This window comes from Oncorhynchus mykiss, chromosome 5 (genome assembly GCF_057628025.1).
Source record: "Oncorhynchus mykiss isolate SJ-2025 chromosome 5, ASM5762802v1, whole genome shotgun sequence".
Classification (NCBI taxonomy): domain Eukaryota; kingdom Metazoa; phylum Chordata; class Actinopteri; order Salmoniformes; family Salmonidae; genus Oncorhynchus; species Oncorhynchus mykiss.
In genome coordinates, this window is record NC_143026.1 from 21,374,777 (window position 1) to 21,393,146 (window position 18,370).

At 44.3% G+C, this 18,370-nt stretch overlaps 1 protein-coding gene across 4 annotated transcripts in view; it reads left to right on the top strand.

Annotated features, from left to right (window-relative positions):
- Window positions 1-11,653, top strand: part of LOC110523398 (scavenger receptor class B member 1) — a 39,568-nt gene extending 27,915 nt beyond the window's left edge. For 2 of the 4 annotated variants that reach the window (XM_021602062.3, XM_021602065.3), the window contains exons 10-12: window positions 1,212-1,263; window positions 1,626-1,772; window positions 2,613-2,776. In XM_021602062.3, coding sequence (XP_021457737.1) covers window positions 1,212-1,263; window positions 1,626-1,772; window positions 2,613-2,753 — 340 coding nt within the window. In that variant the 3' untranslated portion in view covers window positions 2,754-2,776. Of the gene's footprint in view, window positions 1-1,211; window positions 1,264-1,625; window positions 1,773-1,923; window positions 2,189-2,612; window positions 2,777-3,644; window positions 3,721-11,415 lie in introns of those variants that run through there. The other 2 variants (XM_021602063.3, XM_090234153.1) reach the window with 2 other exon arrangements.
- The last annotated feature ends 6,717 nt before the right edge of the window (window positions 11,654-18,370 follow it).

Sequence of the window (18,370 nt, forward strand, 5' to 3'; positions counted from 1 at the left end):
AAACAATATTGTAGTTGCCCTTTAATTTTTAATTGCACACCTTGCAATGGACTGTTGATTGGGAAGGGGGATACCTAGTCAGTTGCACAACTGAATGCATTCAACTGAAATGTGTCTTCCAGAGAGGTAGGGGGGTGCCTTAATCCATGTCCGGTGGGGTGCCTTAATCCATGTCCGGGGGGGGTGCCTTAATCCATGTCCGGGGGGGTGCCTTAATCCATGTCCGGGGGGGGTGCCTTAATCCATGTCCGGGGGGGGTGCCTTAATCCATGTCCGGGGGGGGTGCCTTAATCCATGTCCGGGGGGGGTGCCTTAATCCATGTCCGGGGGGGGTGCCTTAATCCATGTCCGGGGGGGGTGCCTTAATCCATGTCCGGGGGGGGTGCCTTAATCCATGTCCGGGGGGGGTGCCTTAATCCATGTCCGGGGGGGGTGCCTTAATCCATGTCCGGGGGGGGGGGTGCCTTAATCCATGTCCAGGGTGCCCGGGAGCAGTTGCTGGGGTGTTAACGCTTTTGTTCAAGGGCAGAACGGCAGATTTATCCACCTTGCCCACTCGGGATTCGAACCAACGCCCTTTCAGTTACTGGCCCAATGCCCTTAACCGCTAGGCTCCCTGCCACCCTAGTATACTAGGCGCCATGTGATGGCAGAGTTTGCAAAACAAATGCCCAGCCAATTGATACATCATGATTAATTCAGAAGGTTTTAGAAATGACTGTTTCGGCATTGCTAACTGGCTACAGAGACACTTAACCAGGTAGTAACGTTACACAGGCAGTGAACATGCAGTCATGCCGTAATGTCTTCAGAAAGTTGTAAGAAATGGCCTACCAATCACTGATGCATTCTTTACTATTCCTTACATGTGGGTTTTGGATTGCCCAAGTGCTCTGTGTGACAACTGCTAGACATTCTGCCTGCCAATGCTAAAATCGACCCGCATTTGGTCGGGTGGAGGGTGTTCATTTTAGGACCTACCCCTCAACCTCTCTGATCTATAACCCCTATCTGACGCCCAACCCATCACTCCACATTTCAACATGTACATGTCATATAAGGACATTCCCTGACCTTTAACCCCAAAGGCATTAAGGTGGAGGGTCCCGTTCAATCTGGTAGTTTCTGATGGGAGAAGAACTGTCTTCCTCTGCTGTGACCGTTGCATGCATTTGTGTGTATAACTGACGGTTTGTGTTCGTCTGGAGCAGGGAAACGGGGAAGATCTCTGAGGTGATGATGCCCATGATGTGGTTTGAGGAGGTGACTGATGAGACACTTACTGGGTTCTTACCCCCTAACCTGCTGTATACCCCATACCATCTCTCCTCCCATAACACTTTCCACCCCTAACCTCCGGGCTCAGACATTACTCGTCCTAATGTTTCTGTATTACTTAATTCCATTATTTTACTTTTAGATTTGTGTGAATTGTTAGATACTACTGCACTAGGAACACAAGCTTTTTGCTACACTCTCCGCCCCAACCTGCTGTATACCCCATACCCATCTCTCCACCATAACATTCTATATTCCTCACCCATAACCCTAGCATATATACGTATCCCTAACTCTTTCTACACCCCCATAAATCTGTCCACTCATATTCTCTCCCCCTGTGGTAGAATGGTTATATCGACGGTGAAATCCTGGCGACGTTCCACACTAACCTGGTGCTATTGCCAATGGTGATGGTGTACATGCAGTACTGTTTCATAGTCCTGGGCCTGGCCACCGTACTGGGGGTTGTACTACTATACTACAGGAACAAGGTAAGGCCTCTACACTGCATTTGCATGGAGGGATGGATGGGAGAGTGTTTGTTCACAAACTGGATTTGTACAAGTGGTTGTGAGAGAGGAGAGAAATAACATGCTCATTCTTTGGTTTGCATGGCATGCGTACTAACCAATGTGACCCTCTGACAATCCTGAGCAGCTCTCCACTACCCATCAGAGAACAGAGACTCTTCCCACAGCCTCCCATAACAAACCAACACACTGGTGCTCCCCCCTCTCCACCAGTAGGGGTGCACATCACAGCAAACAGAGTTCATATGAAGTTTGTAGTTCACTGACTGAGTAGCTCAGTAGATTGTGTTCAGTGATCTATACTGTACAGTGCAGAGGTGCCACTTTGGGACGAGGTCACACCCCCACTGCCTGTCTCTCATTAAAATAATCAGAGATTTCCCCTAATATAGCTGACACTACATTAGCCAGTTAATTTGATAAACACGTGGACAACTCTTAATGGTCCAGTTTATTCAATGTGGTATAATGCCCATTTCAAGTTTATTTTCCTTTTGGAAATGTGGTTCTTGTTTTGGAGAATTTAGGCAAAAATGAGTTGTGTACACACTCACTGCACTAGTGAGATCACGTCATGTGGTTTGTATGCGGCCTTACAGTAGCTGAGCACACTTCTACTGGCTGGACTAGCTGCGTAGGCTTTAGATGCATCACACCTGAATCACACCTGTGTATGGACAGTCTAGATGCTGAAACACAATGTTCCCTAAGGACAGTGGACTGTACTGATAAGTTTGTGACGAGCGTTATGACTGTTGTGAATGTTGCAGGGAATCAGTTGGCCTGTTTGTTTTCCCACAGGCGTCGTTGAAAAAATATCAGCCTACAGTGATCCAGAACCATGGGGTTGGTCCACATGTTAAACTGTTCCCAATCACTCCTGAAAACATGCCTCTATCATATCAAGCAGAAGAATGTGATGGCAATATGAATATAAAATAATAAAATCATGATTTACCCTGACAGATTCTGATCTGCCTTGATTTGATTATAACAGTCCATTAGGAAGGGTGGCCAATTCTGGTCCTGGGGGACTGATGTGCAGGCTTCTGTTACAACCCAGCTCTAAAACGCATGTTAAACTATAGGGGTCATGATCTTTAATCTGGACCAGAATGATTTATAGTCTCTAGAACTAGACTAAATATATATTGTTCAGATTGAAGAATGACTGTAGTATTAGCTGAACCAGCTGTGTGGAAGCTGGTTTGGAGTAAAAGCCTGCACACACTGGCCTTCTGGGACCAGAGTTCTCCTGATCAGTAAGAGAAACATGTCTATAGATCACGTCCAGCCTGTTTGTTACTGTATGAAGCTGATCAATCAGGTCGATCAGAGGGACAATCCAAATGTTACGATTGATTGTTCAAGATTGTCTGTATGAGGTGTCATTAACCAATTGCATTAACACTGGATGTCTTGCATGCCACGCCCACAGTCATCTGTTTTCAAACTGCATGAACACACTCATAAAAACGCACACACACTGCATTGACGAAACCACACACTGCATGAACACACACACTGACTCAACACAAATTACCCAATGGCTGAGAAACTAAATACTGGGCTATGTTCAGTACAAAAACAATGTGGAATGTTGCAGATAGAAAAGCCATGACTAGAGCTGAATGGATTACGTATTCTATATACCAGTGAGGTATGTATATTCTACATTGTACATTTCTATCTGAACGTTGGCCAACGTTTTCCTGCTGAACATGGCCCTGCGCTTTTTGTCTGTCACGTTATAATCGACCACCTGACAGCAAATAAGGTTGCTCAGTAGCTGCTCTGATTGGCTGATTTAGTGAAGGGCTGGTTATCTTTTAGGCATCTGTTAAAGACACCGTAAACAGCGCAGATGCCCTCAAACAACAGACGGACAAATGTATCGTGAATGACACAGGTTGGTTTCAGGCCCACACACACACACACAGCCGCTTATGTCCAAGGTGTACACGTGCTCAGCCTCTTATGTCCTAAGTTTACACACACACACACATCATTGAGGACTTACACAATAGGCATCACACTCACCTATATTATTTTACCAACATCTCTATCATTTTAAAACACCATTTTCTCATCCACTGCTCTTGTGCCATGTTTCATAAGACCAAGTTATCGCTGCCTGTGGTTTGAGTGTGGGTTTTGGAAGTGTCAAGTTGAAAGATCTAAGCATGGTTGAGCAAGAACTCCCAACAGCCCAAAGTTAACACGCAGCAGACTGCTATTGCTGGATGAACAATGTTTTAGGTGATCTGTTGACAGGATGTTGTGATTTTCATGTGACCCTTTTGAAGCACTGTCACTGACAGGTGAAATTGACTCTGCATCTGACATGAGACTGTTTTTGTCTGTTTAGTTGCATGTCTGACGAGTAGTGGTGCAACAGATCACAAAACTCACGGATCGGATCACGGTTTTGAGTCACGGATCGAATCACGGTTTTGCGTCACGGATCGGATCATTTTTCGGATCATCAAAAAATAAGGGAGATTAATATAACTTTGCTTTCCATTTATGACTTAAAGCAAGGAACTTTTAAATGTTTAAATCAAATATTCAATACTCAATTGTTAAATGAAAGTGCAATATGAGGCATTATACCTTCTTCCTTTGAACAATAGTGAATGAAAAAATTGCCTGTGTCCACATCAAAAAAAGAAAGCAAAGTAGACCTGAGCTTAACTTTTAAAATCATTTTTCAAAAAGATGAGGATGTCTACATTGTCTGGGAGATGGTAGACTTCTTTGCAGTTACTATGTCCCCTGCTGTGGAGAACACCCCTCTCGCTAGGAATTGAAGTGCCAGGTAGCATCTTGCCATCATGGCAATGTGAGGGTATTTACACTCATTCCTTTCCATTATGTCAGTGGATCACCATCCAGTGGAATGCCGCTTGCTGCCTTGTAGGATTCCACATCCTCTTTGATGGTGTTGGCAAACGTCTTGCCTGTGTCCTTGCTCGCAAAGGTCTTCCCAAAAAGCTCCTTCATGGTCAAATTATTTTGTGGAGGAGATGCCTCCTGAGTCTGCTCCTGTCGGCTCTGTGGCTTGACCCTGCAGAAAAAATGACTTATTTTCATTTTTCTTTTAACTATAATTGTGGCAATAACATTTAATAAAAGCCATAATTATTCCAAATCAAATAGATGATTCTAATAGACTAAGATTAGACTACAGTATATTTATTATTTAAGTAATTCACTCTTACATTTAAACAAAAATGTACCTCAGTGGTGAGATCACTTTATGTCCTCCGGTGCAGGGCAGGGTCTAGGTGAGACAGGGACTTGAACCAGTAGATCTATGAAGGTAGTTATGTACATTAGGGGGTATCTGGGGTTCAGGTCCTCTTTTTTTGGATTTATTTCACCTTTATTTGACCAGGTAGGCAAGTTGAGAACAAGTTCTCATTTACAATTGCGACCTGGCCAAGATAAAGCAAAGCAGTTCGACACATACAACAACAGAGTTACACATGGAGTAAAACAAACATACAGTCAATAATACTGTAGAAAAATAAGTCTATATACAATGTGAGCAAATGAGGTGAGATAAGGGAGGTAAAGGCAAAAAAAAGGCCATGGTGGCAAAGTAAATACAATATAGCAAGTAAAACACTGGAATGGTAGATTTGCAGTGGAAGAATGTGCAAAGTAGAAATAAAAATAATGGGGTGCAAAGGAGCAAAATAAAGAATCAAATAAATACAGTAGGGAAAGAGGTAGTTGTTTGGGCTAAATTATAGATGGGCTATGTACAGGTGCAGTAATCTGTAAGCTGCTCTGACAGCTGGTGCTTAAAGCTAGTGAGGGAGATAAATGTTTCCAGTTTCAGAGATTTTTGTAGTTCGTTCCAGTCATTGGCAGCAGAGAACTGGAAGGAGAGGCGGCCAAGAAATAATTGGTTTTGGGGGTGACCAGAGAGATATACCTGCTGGAGCGTGTGCTACAGGTGGGTGATGCTATGGTGACCAGTGAGCTGAGATAAGGAGGGACTTTATCTAGCAGGATCTTGTAGATGACTTGGAGCCAGTGAGTTTTTGGCGACGAGGATGAAGCGAGTGCCAGCCAACGAGAGCTTACAGGTCGCAATGGTGGGTAGTGTATGGGGCTTTGGTGACAAAACGGATGGCACTGTTATAGACTGCATCCAATTTATTGAGTAGGGTATTGGAGGCAAGAGCAATTGGAGGCCACGGAAGGAGAGTCGTATGGCATTGAAGCTTGCCTGGAGGGTTGTTAATAAGGTGGCCAGAAGTATACAGAATGGTGTCGTCTGCGTAGAGGTGGATCAGAGACTCACCAGCAGCAAGAGCGACATCATTGATGTATACAGAGAAGAGTCGGTCCAATAATTGAACCCTGTGGCACCCCCATAGAGACTGCCAGAGGTCCGGACAACAGACCCTCCGATTTGACACACTGAACTCTATCAGAGAAGTAGTTGGTGAACCAGGCGAGGCAATCATTTGAGAAACCAAGGCTGTCGAGTCTGCCGATGAGGATGTGGTGATTGACAGATTCGAAAGCCTTGGGCAGATCAATGAATACGGCTGCACAGTAATGTTTCTTATCGATGGTTAAGATATAGTTTAGGACCTTTAGGTGCACCCATGACCAGCTCTGAAACCAGATTGCATAGCAGAGAGGGTATGGTGAGATTCGAAATGGTCGGTAATGTTTGTTGACTTGGCTTTCGAAGACCTTAGAAAGGCAGGGTAGGATAAATATAGGTCTGTAGCAGTTTGGGTCAAGAGTGTCTCCCCCCCCCTTTGAAGAGGGGGATGACTGCAGCTGCTTTCCAATCTTTGTGAATCTCAGACGACACGAAAGAGGTTGAACAGGCTAGTAATAGAGGTGGCAACAATTTCGGCAGGTAATTTTAGAAAGAAAGGGTCCAGATTGTCTAGCCCGGCTGATTTGTAGGGGTCCAGATTTTGCAGCTCTTTCAGAATATTAGCTGACTGGATTTGGGAGAAGGAGAAATGGGGAAGGCTTGGGCAAGTTGCTGTGAGGGGTGCAGTGCTGTTGACCGGGGTAGAGGTAGCCAGGTGGAAAGCATGGCCAGACGTAGAAAAATGCTTATTGAAATTCTCAACTATAGTGGATTTATCAGTGGTGAGCGTTTCCTATCTTCAGTGCAGTGGGCAGCTGGGAGGAGGTGTTCTTATTCTCCATGGACTTTACACTGTCCCAAAACTTTTTTGAGCTAGTGTTGCAGTAAGCAAATTTCTGCTTGAAAAAGCTAGCCTTGGCTTTTCTAACTGCCTGTGTATATTGGTTTCTAGCTTCCCTGAAAAGCTGCATATCACGGGGGCTGTTCGATGCTAATGCAGAATGCCATAGGATGTTTGTGTTGAGGGCAGTCGGGTCTGGGGAGAACCAAGGGCTATATCTGTTCCTGGTTCTAAATTTCTTGAATGGGGCATGCTTATTTAAGATGGTTAGGAAGGCATTTTTTAAAAATATCCAGGCATCCTCTACTGACCCGATCAGATCAATGGCAGCCTCTAATGGCAGCCTTGACATCTCTAGTGATGGTGCTGTCTTTCTCACTTGGGGCCATTGATTGTAGAATCCTTGTTTTCAGAGGTAGGATCAGGGACACATTAGGTTCTCAATGTTTATACCCCAATTTAATGACTCTGTCTGCAACCAGGATTTGTAAGATACTGGTTGGAATGAAAACAGAGGCCCAGTCCACAATAGTCAAATGTTTATTCACGGGAACGTTCTGGCGTGCACAGTACAAAGACCTTCATTTTATAGTGACACACATACTTCCGCACAAAACATTTAGTTATCATACGCCCACACTGTCCTGCTACCCAGCCGACGTAGAAAGACCCTGGGAAGTTCTCAGTGCCCCAGCCAAGGTCGGCACTGAATCTTGCTCAGTCAAGACACTAGATACAGTGCAGGTATTGATGTTTCAGATGGGGTGAAAAACAATTCTCATGGCTTGTGACCGTATGCACGGTGTCTGCTTGGGAAGCTAATACTTTCACCTCAAGTGAAGTCGTCACTAATGATCTGCCATGATACTGATGTGCCTCTTAATAACAATGGTTGTTTCTCAAACCTACAGTGCCTTGCGAAAGTATTTGGCCCCCTTGAACTTTGCGACCTTTTGCCACATTTCAGGCTTCAAACATAAAGATATAAAACTGAAGAATCAACAACAAGTGGGACACAATCATGAAGTGGAACGACATTTATTAGATGTTTCAAACTTTTTTAACAAATCAAAAACTGAAAAATTGGGCGTGCAAAATTATTCAGCCCCTTTACTTTCAGTGCAGCAAACTCTCTCCAGAAGTTCAGTGAGGATCTCTGAATGATCCAATGTTGACCTAAATGACTTATGATGATAAATACAATCCATCTGTGTGTAATCAAGTCTCCGTATAAATGCACCTGCACTGTGATAGTCTCAGAGGTCCGTTAAAAGCGCAGAGAGCATCATGAAGAACAAGGAACACACCAGGCAGGTCCGAGATACTGTTGTGAAGAAGTTTAAAGCCGGATTTGGATACAAAAAGATTTCCCAAGCTTTAAACATCCCAAGAAGCACTGTGCAAGCGATAATATTGAAATGGAAGGAGTATCAGACCACTGCTAATCTACCAAGACCTGGCCGTCCCTCTAAACTTTCAGCTCATACAAGGAGAAGACTGATCAGAGATGCAGCCAAGAGGCCCATGATCACTCTGGATGAACTGCAGAGATCTACAGCTGAGGTGGGAGAATCTGTCCATAGGACAACAATCAGTCCGTATATTGCACAAATCTGGCCTTTATGGAAGAGTGGCAAGAAGAAAGCCATTTCTTAAAGATATCCATAAAAAGTGTTGTTTAAAGTTTGCCACAAGCCACCTGGGAGACACACCAAACATGTGGAAGAAGGTGCTCTGGTCAGATGAAACCAAAATTGAACTTTTTGGTAACAATGCAAAATGTTATGTTTGGCGTAAAAGCAACACAGCTCATCACCCTGAACACACCATCCCCACTGTCAAACATGGTGGTGGCAGCATCATGGTTTGGGCCTGCTTTTCTTCAGCAGGGACAGGGAAGATGGTTAAAATTGATGGGAAGATGGATGGAGCCAAATACAGGACCATTCTGGAAGAAAACCTGATGGAGTCTGCAAAAGACCTGAGACTGGGATGGAGATTTGTCTTCCAACAAGACAATGATCCAAAACATAAAGCAAAATCTACAATGGAATGGTTCAATAATAAACATATCCAGGTGTTAGAATGGCCAAGTCAAAGTCCAGACCTGAATCCAATCGAGAATCTGTGGAAAGAACTGAAAACTGCTGTTCACAAATGCTCTCCATCCAACCTCACTGAGCTCGAGCTGTTTTGCAAGGAGGAATGGGAAAAAATTTCAGTCTCTCGATGTGCAAAACTGATAGACATACCCCAAGCGACTTACAGCTGTAATCGCAGCAAAAGGTGGCGCTAGAAAGTATTAACTTAAGGGGGCTGAATAATTTTGCACACCCAATTTTTCAGTTTTTGATTTGTTAAAGTTTGAAATATCCAATAAATGTCGTTCCACTTCATGATTGTGTCCCACTTGTTGTTGATTCTTCACAAAAAAATACAGTTTTATATCTTTATGTTTGAAGCCTGAAATGTGGCAAAAGGTCGCAAAGTTCAAGGGGGCCGAATACTTTCGCAAGGCACTGTATATTGTCACCAAAACATTAATTCTGACTACGAACTACACTCTCAGATATAATTCTGACTAAATCACACACAGCATGAAAATAGTCTAATGATTCTAATCAGTGCTCAATAGGGTTGTAACTGTTTTGAGGTTTGATCACCCGGAGGACCTCAGCCACCTTCACCACCTTCACATCATCAGACAAGGTGAAGATGTTTGTTTTTCCAGGGTCTTGTCTGGCAGTGCAGAGTATACAGTTGCCTGCTGCTCAAGATAGAGCGCCAACATGTCATAAGTGGAGTTCCATCTTGTTGTGACATGGTGTATGAGCTTGTGGGTTGGTAGCTGTAGCATTTCCTGCTTGGTCTTAAGAACATCAGTGGCTGTTGTGCTTCGGTGGAAAAAGGAAACCACCTTCCTGATCCTCCCACGGAGGCGGTCAATCTGGTTCACTGAGATTCCCTTTTGAGATGCTAAATTGATCACAAGTGCAAAGCAAGCTATCTGTGGCCCCAGTCCAGCCTCTATCACTGCATTTACTTGGTTATGGCATTATCTGTGGTGGTTGGGATATTGCTATTGGGCCTCTCTAGCTTCCACTCTGCTACTGCTCCTTGCACTAGCTGCACCAGATTTGTGCCTGTGTGACTCTCATAGAGGGGGTGTGTCTGTAGCCCTGGACTTCACATCTCCCCCTCTGTGGTGTTGTGAGCAGTCAGTCACATAGCTTTCCGTTGCCCTGGAGGTCCACTCCTCTGTGGTGTAGTGAGCAGTCACAGTCACGTAGCTTTCCGTTGCCCTGGAGGTCCACTCCTCTGTGGTGTAGTGAGCAGTCAGTCACATAGCTTTCTGTTACCCTGGAGGTCCAGCCGTCTGTGGTGAGGGCAACAGAGGATGTCTTGGATGATCCTTTGACAATTTAGATATTTTCCTCTTCATAAAGATCTGGCACGATCTTCATACTGAGGTGGGTGCGTGAGGGATTTTGTAGCATGGCTCAAGCACTTTCACCATATGTTTAAACCCTTTGTTTTCCACAACAGAGTACGGCCTCATGTCTGCAGAGATAAACATCCCAATAGATTTGGTGTTGGCTTTAGTCTGGTCTGATTCTGCAGCGAAGGGCTGCTTAAATGCCGCGGTGAGAAGTTGTCTATTGGCTGAGTTGGCTCCTGTCACTGACACACCAGGGTGATGATGCTTTAAATGTGTGGCCATGCTTGCTGTAATTCCATGATCATACGGCTTTCTTGTGGCTCAATGCCTACACACTAATGGTGTTGTCCACCACCCTTCTTCCATCATCATATTTAACAGAAGCCAAAATGCTCCCATACAAGAGACTTAAATGAAGCGGGAGGCGTTTCCAGTTCTTCAGCTCCTCTGCTAGCCATGGCTGTCACTGGTCTTTTTCTTTGCATTTTGCAACGCGAGGATCCAGGATTGATTCGTTAGGATTCAACATGCTCGTTTCACGTGAACAGTACACACAACTGCTTTTTAAAATGTTTATAATCAAAACAACCTTCAGGCTTCAGAGTAAAACGTAGGACGCACCTCTTGTCTTTCTTTTCACTGCAGCTCTGCATGGAGATTTAGGGAATTATTACTTTAAAAAGTAACAGCGGCAGTAGAACTGTGTTTCACATTATGATGGTTAAACTTTGCAATTGATCCTCGGTTCACATGCGTGCCGAACCGTGGGGGGGGATCCATACGGATCACGGATCGACTACGGTCTGTTACACCACTACTGACGAGACATTGGTTTTTTGGCCTTTTGTAGTGAAAAGGCCAAATAAAAGTTCTCTATGAACAGATTCACAGACTGAAATGAGAGCATACTTGATCCTAACTATGTTGTGTTTTTAACATTATTTCTCACATTCTCTATCTCCTCTTTTCCTAACAGATAAGATGTGAGAGGACTGTCATACAGGACACCAACGGGAGCGAACAAACCCCTCTACTACAGCACTGGGTGGACACACACAGATAGCAGTCTAGCCCAGTGCTGCAGGGCTCTGTGTTTGAGACTGAAACCCTATAGCCACTGACTGACAATTCTCTCTCTCATATATATATATATATATCTCTATACTGCTCAAAAAAATAAAGGGACCACTAAAATAAAACATCCTAGATCTGAATGAATCTTTACATAGTTGAATGTGCTGACAACAAAATAACACAAATTATCAATGGAAATCAAATTTATCAACCCATGGAGGTCTGGATTTGGAGTCACACTCAAAATTAAAGTGGAAAACCACACTACAGGCTGATCCAACTTTGATGTAATGTCCTTAAAACAACTCAAAATGAGGCTCAGTAGTGTGTGTGTGGCCTCCATGTGCCTGTATGACCTCCCTACAACGCCTGGGCATGCTCCTGATGAGGTGGCGGATGGTCTCCTCAGGGATCTCCTCCCAGACCTGGACTAAAGCATCCGCCAACTCCTGGACAGTCTGTTGGTGGATGGAGCGAGACATGATGTCCCAGATGTGCTCTATTGGATTCAGGTCTGGGGAACGGGCGGGCCAGTCCATAGCATCAATGCCTTCCTCTTGCAGGAACTGCTGACACACTCTAGCCACATGAGGTCTAGCATTGTCTTGCATTAGGAGGAACCCAGGGCCAACCGCACCAGCATATGGTCTCACAAGGGGTCTGAGGATCTCATCTCGGTACCTAATGGCAGTCAGGCTACCTCTGGCGAGCACATGGAGGCCCCCCCAAAGAAATGCCACCCCACACCATGACTGACCCACCGCCAAACCGGTCATGCTGGAGGATGTTGCAGGCAGCAGAATGTTCTCCACAGCGTCTCCAGACTCTGTCACGTCTGTCATGTGCTCAGTGTGAACCTGCTTTCATCTGTGAAGAGCACAGGGGGCCAGTGGCGAATTTGCCAATCTTGGTGTTCTCTGGCAAACGTCCTGCACGGTGTTGGGCTGTAAGCACAACCCCCACCTGTGGACGTCGGGCCCTCATACCACCCTCATGGAGTCTGTTTCTGACTGTTTGAGCAGACACATATGCACATTTGTGGCCTGCTGGAGGTCATTTTGCAGGGCTCTGGCAGTGCTCTTCCTTGCACAAAGGCGGAGGTAGCGGTCCTGCTGCTGGGTTGTTGCCCTCCTACGGCCTCCTCCACGTCTCCTGATGTACTGGCCTGTCTCCTGGTAGCGCCTCCATGCTCTGGACACTACGCTGACAGACACAGCAAACCTTCTTGCCACAGCTCGCATTGATGTGCCATCCTGGATGAGCTGCAGTACCTGAGCCACTTGTGTGGGTTGTAGACTCCATCTCATGCTACCACTAGAGTTAAAGCACCGCCAGCATTCAAAAGTGACCAAAACATCAGCCAGGAAGCATAGGAACTGAGAAGTGGTCTGTGGTCACCACCTGCAGAACCACTCCATTATTGGGGGTGTCTTGCTAATTGCCTATAATTTCCACCTGTTGTCTATTCCATTTGCACAACAGCATGTGGAATTTGTCAATCAGTGTTGCTTCCTAAGTGGACAGTTTGATTTCACAGAAGTGTGATTGACTTGGAGTTACATTGTGTTGTTTAAGTGTTCCCTTTATTTTTTTGAGCTGTGTGTGTGTGTGTGTGTGTGTGTGTGTGTGTGTGTGTGTGTGTAAAATCACACTACCGGTCAAAGGTTTGGCTTCACTTAGAAATGTCCTTGTTTTATGAAAGAAAAGCACGTTTTTTTTTTTCATTTAAAATAATATCAAATTTGTCAGAAATACAATGTAGACATTGTTAATGTTGTAAATGACTATTGTTGCTGGAAATTGATGATTTTTAATGGAATATCAACATAGGCCTATTACCAGCAACCATCACTCCTGTGTTCCAATGGCATGTTGTGTTAGCTAATCCAAGTTTATCATTATAAAAGGCTAATTGATCATTAGAAAACTCTTTTTTTGCAATTGTTAGCACAGCTGAAAACGTCTGATTTAAAGAAGCAATAAAACTGGCCTGTAGACTAGTTGAGTATTTGGAGCATCAGTATTTGTGGATTCGATTACAGGCTCAAAATGGCCAGAAAGAACGACCTTTCATTGGAATCTCGTCCGTCTTTTCTTGTTCTGAGAAGTGAAGGCTATTACATGCGAGAAATTGCCAAGAAACTGAAGATCTCTTACAACGCTGTGTTCGAACCCACTGATGCTGATGCTCCAGATACTCAACTAGTCTAAAGAAGGACAGTTTTATTGCTTCTTTAATCAGAACAGTTTTCAGCTGTGCTAATGTAATTGCAAAATGTGTTGTCTAATGATCAATTAGCCTTTTTATAATGATAAACTTGGAACACAGGAGTGATGGTTGCTGGTAATAGGCCTATGTAGATATTCCATAAAAAATCATCCATTTCCAGCAACAATAGTCATTTACAACATTAACAATGTCTACAATGTATTTCTGATCAATTTGATATTTTAATAGACAAATTTGTTTTTCTTTCTAAAGAAACAAGGACATTTCTAAGTGACCCCAACCTTTTGAACAGGTGCGTGTGGGTGAGCCATGAACTCCCTCAGGCCTGGGCTGGTGTCTGCCTGCCTACACCTCAATTGGTCCGGGTTCTCACCTGGTACGATTCTCAGCAGGTCCTGCGTCTGCTCCTGTAGAGGCTCTGGACTTAGGTTCTGTTTACGACTTACGAGTCGAAAGGGAAAGGCAGGACCACTCCGGTGTCCCACCCAACCCTCCAATGAGGATCGTCATGGGACATCACTGCATCCAGTTTTTGTTTTGTTGTGAATCGCTCGTCTCTCTTATCCTTGCATTTCCTCGCAGGATCATGTGTCCTGAAATGCTGTAGGAATCCACTGAGCAAAAATATAAATGCAACAATTTCAAAGAATTTCATGAGTTACAGTTCATATAAGAAATACATTAATTAGGCCCATATCTATTAATTTCATATGATGGGAGTACAGACAGACATCTGTTGGTCACAAATACCCCCAACATTTTTTTATTTTAAAGTAGGAGCGTGGGTCAGAAAACCACTCATTATCTGGTGTGACCACCATTTGCCTCGTGAAGCATGACATCTTCACATATAGTTGATCAGGCTTTTGCTTGTGGAATGTTGTCTCACTCATGAATGGCTGTGTGACGTTGCTGGATATTGGCGGGGTATGGAACACGCTGTCGATCCAGAGCATCCCAAACATGCTCAGTGGGTGACATGTCTGAGTATGCAGACATTGGAAGAACCGGGACTTTTTCAGCTTCCTGGAGTTGTGTACAGATCCTTGCGACATGGTGCTGTGCATTATGCTAAAACATGAGGTGATGGCGGCAGATGAATGACACAACAATGGGCCTCAGGATCTCATCACTGTATCTCTTCAAATTGTATCTATTCAAATTGCCATCAATAAAATACAATTGTGTTCGTTGTCTGTAGCTTCTGCCTGCCTATACCATAGCCCCACCGCCACCTTGGAGCACTCTGTTCACAACGTTGACGTCAGCAACGCACTCGCCAACACGAAGCTGAACACGCTTTCTGCCTTCTTCCTGGTACAGTCAACTGGGATTCATATGTGAAGAGCACACTTCTCTAGTGGCCATTGAAGGTGAACTTTTTCCTACTGAAGTCTGTTATGATGCCAAACTGCAGTCAGATCAAGACCCTGGTAAGGATGATGAACATGCAGATGAGCTTCCCTGAGACAATTTCTGACAGTTTGTGCAGAAATTTTTCAGTTGTGCAAACCAATGAAGGCTCATAATGTCTGGAACGGAGCTAATGGAATGGCATCAAACACCTGGAAACCATGTGTTTGATATATTTGATTCCATTCCACTAATTCCGCTCCAGCCACTACCATGAGCCCATCCTCCCCAATTAAGGTGTCACCAACCTTCTGTGGCGCCAACCTACAGTTTCATCAGCTGGGTGGCTGGTCTCCGATGATCCCGCAGGTGAAGATGGCGGGTGCGGAGGTCCTGGACTGACATGGTTACATGTGGTCTGCGGTTGTAAGGCCGATTGGACGTACTGCCAAATTCTCTAAAATGATGTTCGAGTCAGCTTATGGTAGAGAAATTAAGATTCAATTATCTGTCAATAGCTCTGGTGGACATACCTAATGTCAGCATGTCAATTGCATGCTCCTTCAACCTGGGACATCTGTGGCGTTGTGTGACAAAACTGCACATTTCGGTGGCCTTTTATTGTCCCCAGCACAAGGTGCACCTGTTTTAATGATCATGCTGTTTAATCAGCCTTTTGATATGCCACACCTGTCAGATGGATGGATGATCTTGACAAAGGATAAATGCTCACTAACAGGGATGTAAATTAATTTGTGCACAAAATTAGAGAAATACATTTTTTTGTGTGTATGGAACATTTCTGGGATCTATTTCAGCTCATGAAACATGGGATCAACATTTTACATGTTGTGTTTTATATTTTTGATAAGTGTAGATATGTATTCTTCTGCTTTCCTCTCTTACTTTACTCCTGGTAGCAGTTGCCTACATGCACAGATCTAAGATCGGCAAACCTTAGCCATTACGGGGAGAAATGCAAAACTGACCCTAAATCAGCATCTAGAGGCAACTTCATTCTACAATAGCTCACCAGACAAAATAACCAAAGTCTACTGTTATTTGAGAACTGAGATGCAATTATATTTTTTTTGCCAGAGTTGTGGTCAATTGTATTTTAATTTCAGTCAATTCAGGAAGTACACTGAAATTCCCATGCTTTTCAAAGAGGAAAATGTGGAAATGGAATTTGGTGTACTTTCTGAATTGACCTAACCCTGTTTTTTTGCTTGTGGTGAATAACACCTCATTCAGATCAAATTAGGTATGTCTTAGACACCAATAATGACTATTGAGGTTACAATTACAATTGAGCCATTTAAATAAGGAACTCTCGCTCTCTCTAATGAAGATGACTCATGAAAAAAATTGTCAAGGTTCTTTTCTGTGTAAGTGGGCGTTCCCTCTTTCGCATGGGCATGCTTTCCAACTTGAGCACGTGCAAAAATGGTCTTGCGAGAGGGTACGCCCACTCACACAGAAACTGCCCCATAACAGCCATCTCTGGCCTACCTATCCCCGGAAATTACTCTGTCTGGGGTTTTACTACACCTTACCTCTGCCTTTTTAATTGTAGATGTTTCCTTGGCCCAATCCGAAATTGACCTCTAACCCCTTGGGACTCCGTGAAGATGTAGATTTGAGAGGATTGGATAGCTGTGATAGCTCCATATTGTTCTCTGGATTTTTACCATACAGAAAATGCTCCAGGTTAGGGGCTAGCCAGCCTCTGTCACAGGCTTTCACTTCTTAATGTGAGTGATGCCGAGGCATCCAATGCTAGGTGCCAGGGGTCCATTTGGAATTGGGCTGCTTCTGTCCTCTGCATTTCACTGTGTGCTTTCTCAGCACACAGGACCTTTGAATGCGATTGATAATGTGAAATGTGGATTTGCCGCCTCATACTCCTTGTAGACTCCTTTAGTGGTGAAGATGATGAATAACTCTTTCTTAAATAATAAATAAATGTGCCTGGAATAGGTATACAGTACTTCTACTACTGGTTTGGTCTCCTGTGGTATTTTACATCAGAAGGTGGCCTCTTCTGTTCAGGGAAATGACAAACATCTCTCTGTGTGATGACTTTTTGAAATGGTTTGGGCTGGAAGTGAAAGACGATATGCAGTGTTCTATGAAAGATGCAGCAGAGGTACACTGGTACAAGTCTAAAACTGATAAGCCCCCAACATTAACACTAATGAATAAACCAATCAGCGTTTACACTCGTCATGAAACATATAGCGATCTTGTTTAATGTTGCTGGCGGGAGGGGTGAACAGGAGCTTGTCCATGAGTATTCAACCAGGCTTGATATGGTTGACATTTCCCTCTGCCTGTGGTCATGAAGCTAGAAGCTGTGAGAGAGGTGGCCCTAGCATAGATTCAAATGTGCATCTCCCACAAGGTTCTGAGGGAAATGAATAACAAAACTGTTCAAGTGGTGAGAAAGTGGCTCTGCTTCAACACACAACACGGGATGTCTTCCTGAGCCAAAGAGAGTGGGGTTTAAGTGTCATGACTATTGAGTGGATTTACGCTGCTACCAGACTGACTCTCCTGTTGAACATGCTCAACAGTGACCATGTGGCAGTCAGCCTGAGCCTCCCTCCTCCTGGACCTACGGAGGAGGAAGGTTCCACTGGCCAGTGACACTGAGGACAACTTCCTGGGCTTCAGGAGGAAGGCCAGTGTCAAATTGGACAATCATGCTGCGGGCTTTGGAGTGTGGTCAGACTGTCCGGTCCTGTTCAACTGGAGTAGAGTTCAGGTGGACACAGGCTGATATGCAAACTGATCCAGTTGTGGCAAATTGTGGTGGTGTTGTGGAGGCTTCTGTAACCCGTGATTGAACATTTCATCCTACATCCAGGACAACACTTCTTGGTATCAGATGGATGCAGGTACCGCAACTCTGGACTGTGTTGACCACTCTGTCTCCCATTCCATGTACCAGAATGCTGCCGTTGGTGAGGGCATTCTCACCTTTACTGTTAAGGCGAGGCTGCAACAAAATATAATCTATCACTCTGGTACCCTGCAAACAATTATCCACTTTGTATTCTACATGAGTCAAATGTAATGGAGTTCATTGCCCATGTTATGAATGGCTGCTGGTCAAACAAGGATTTGTACATTTCTAGCAATAAATCAAATGTATTTATAAAGCCCTTTTACATCAGCCGATGTCACAAAGTGATATACAGAAACCCAGCCTAAAACCCCAAACAGCAAGTAATGCAGATGTAGAGGCACAGTTGCTAGGAAAATCTCCCTG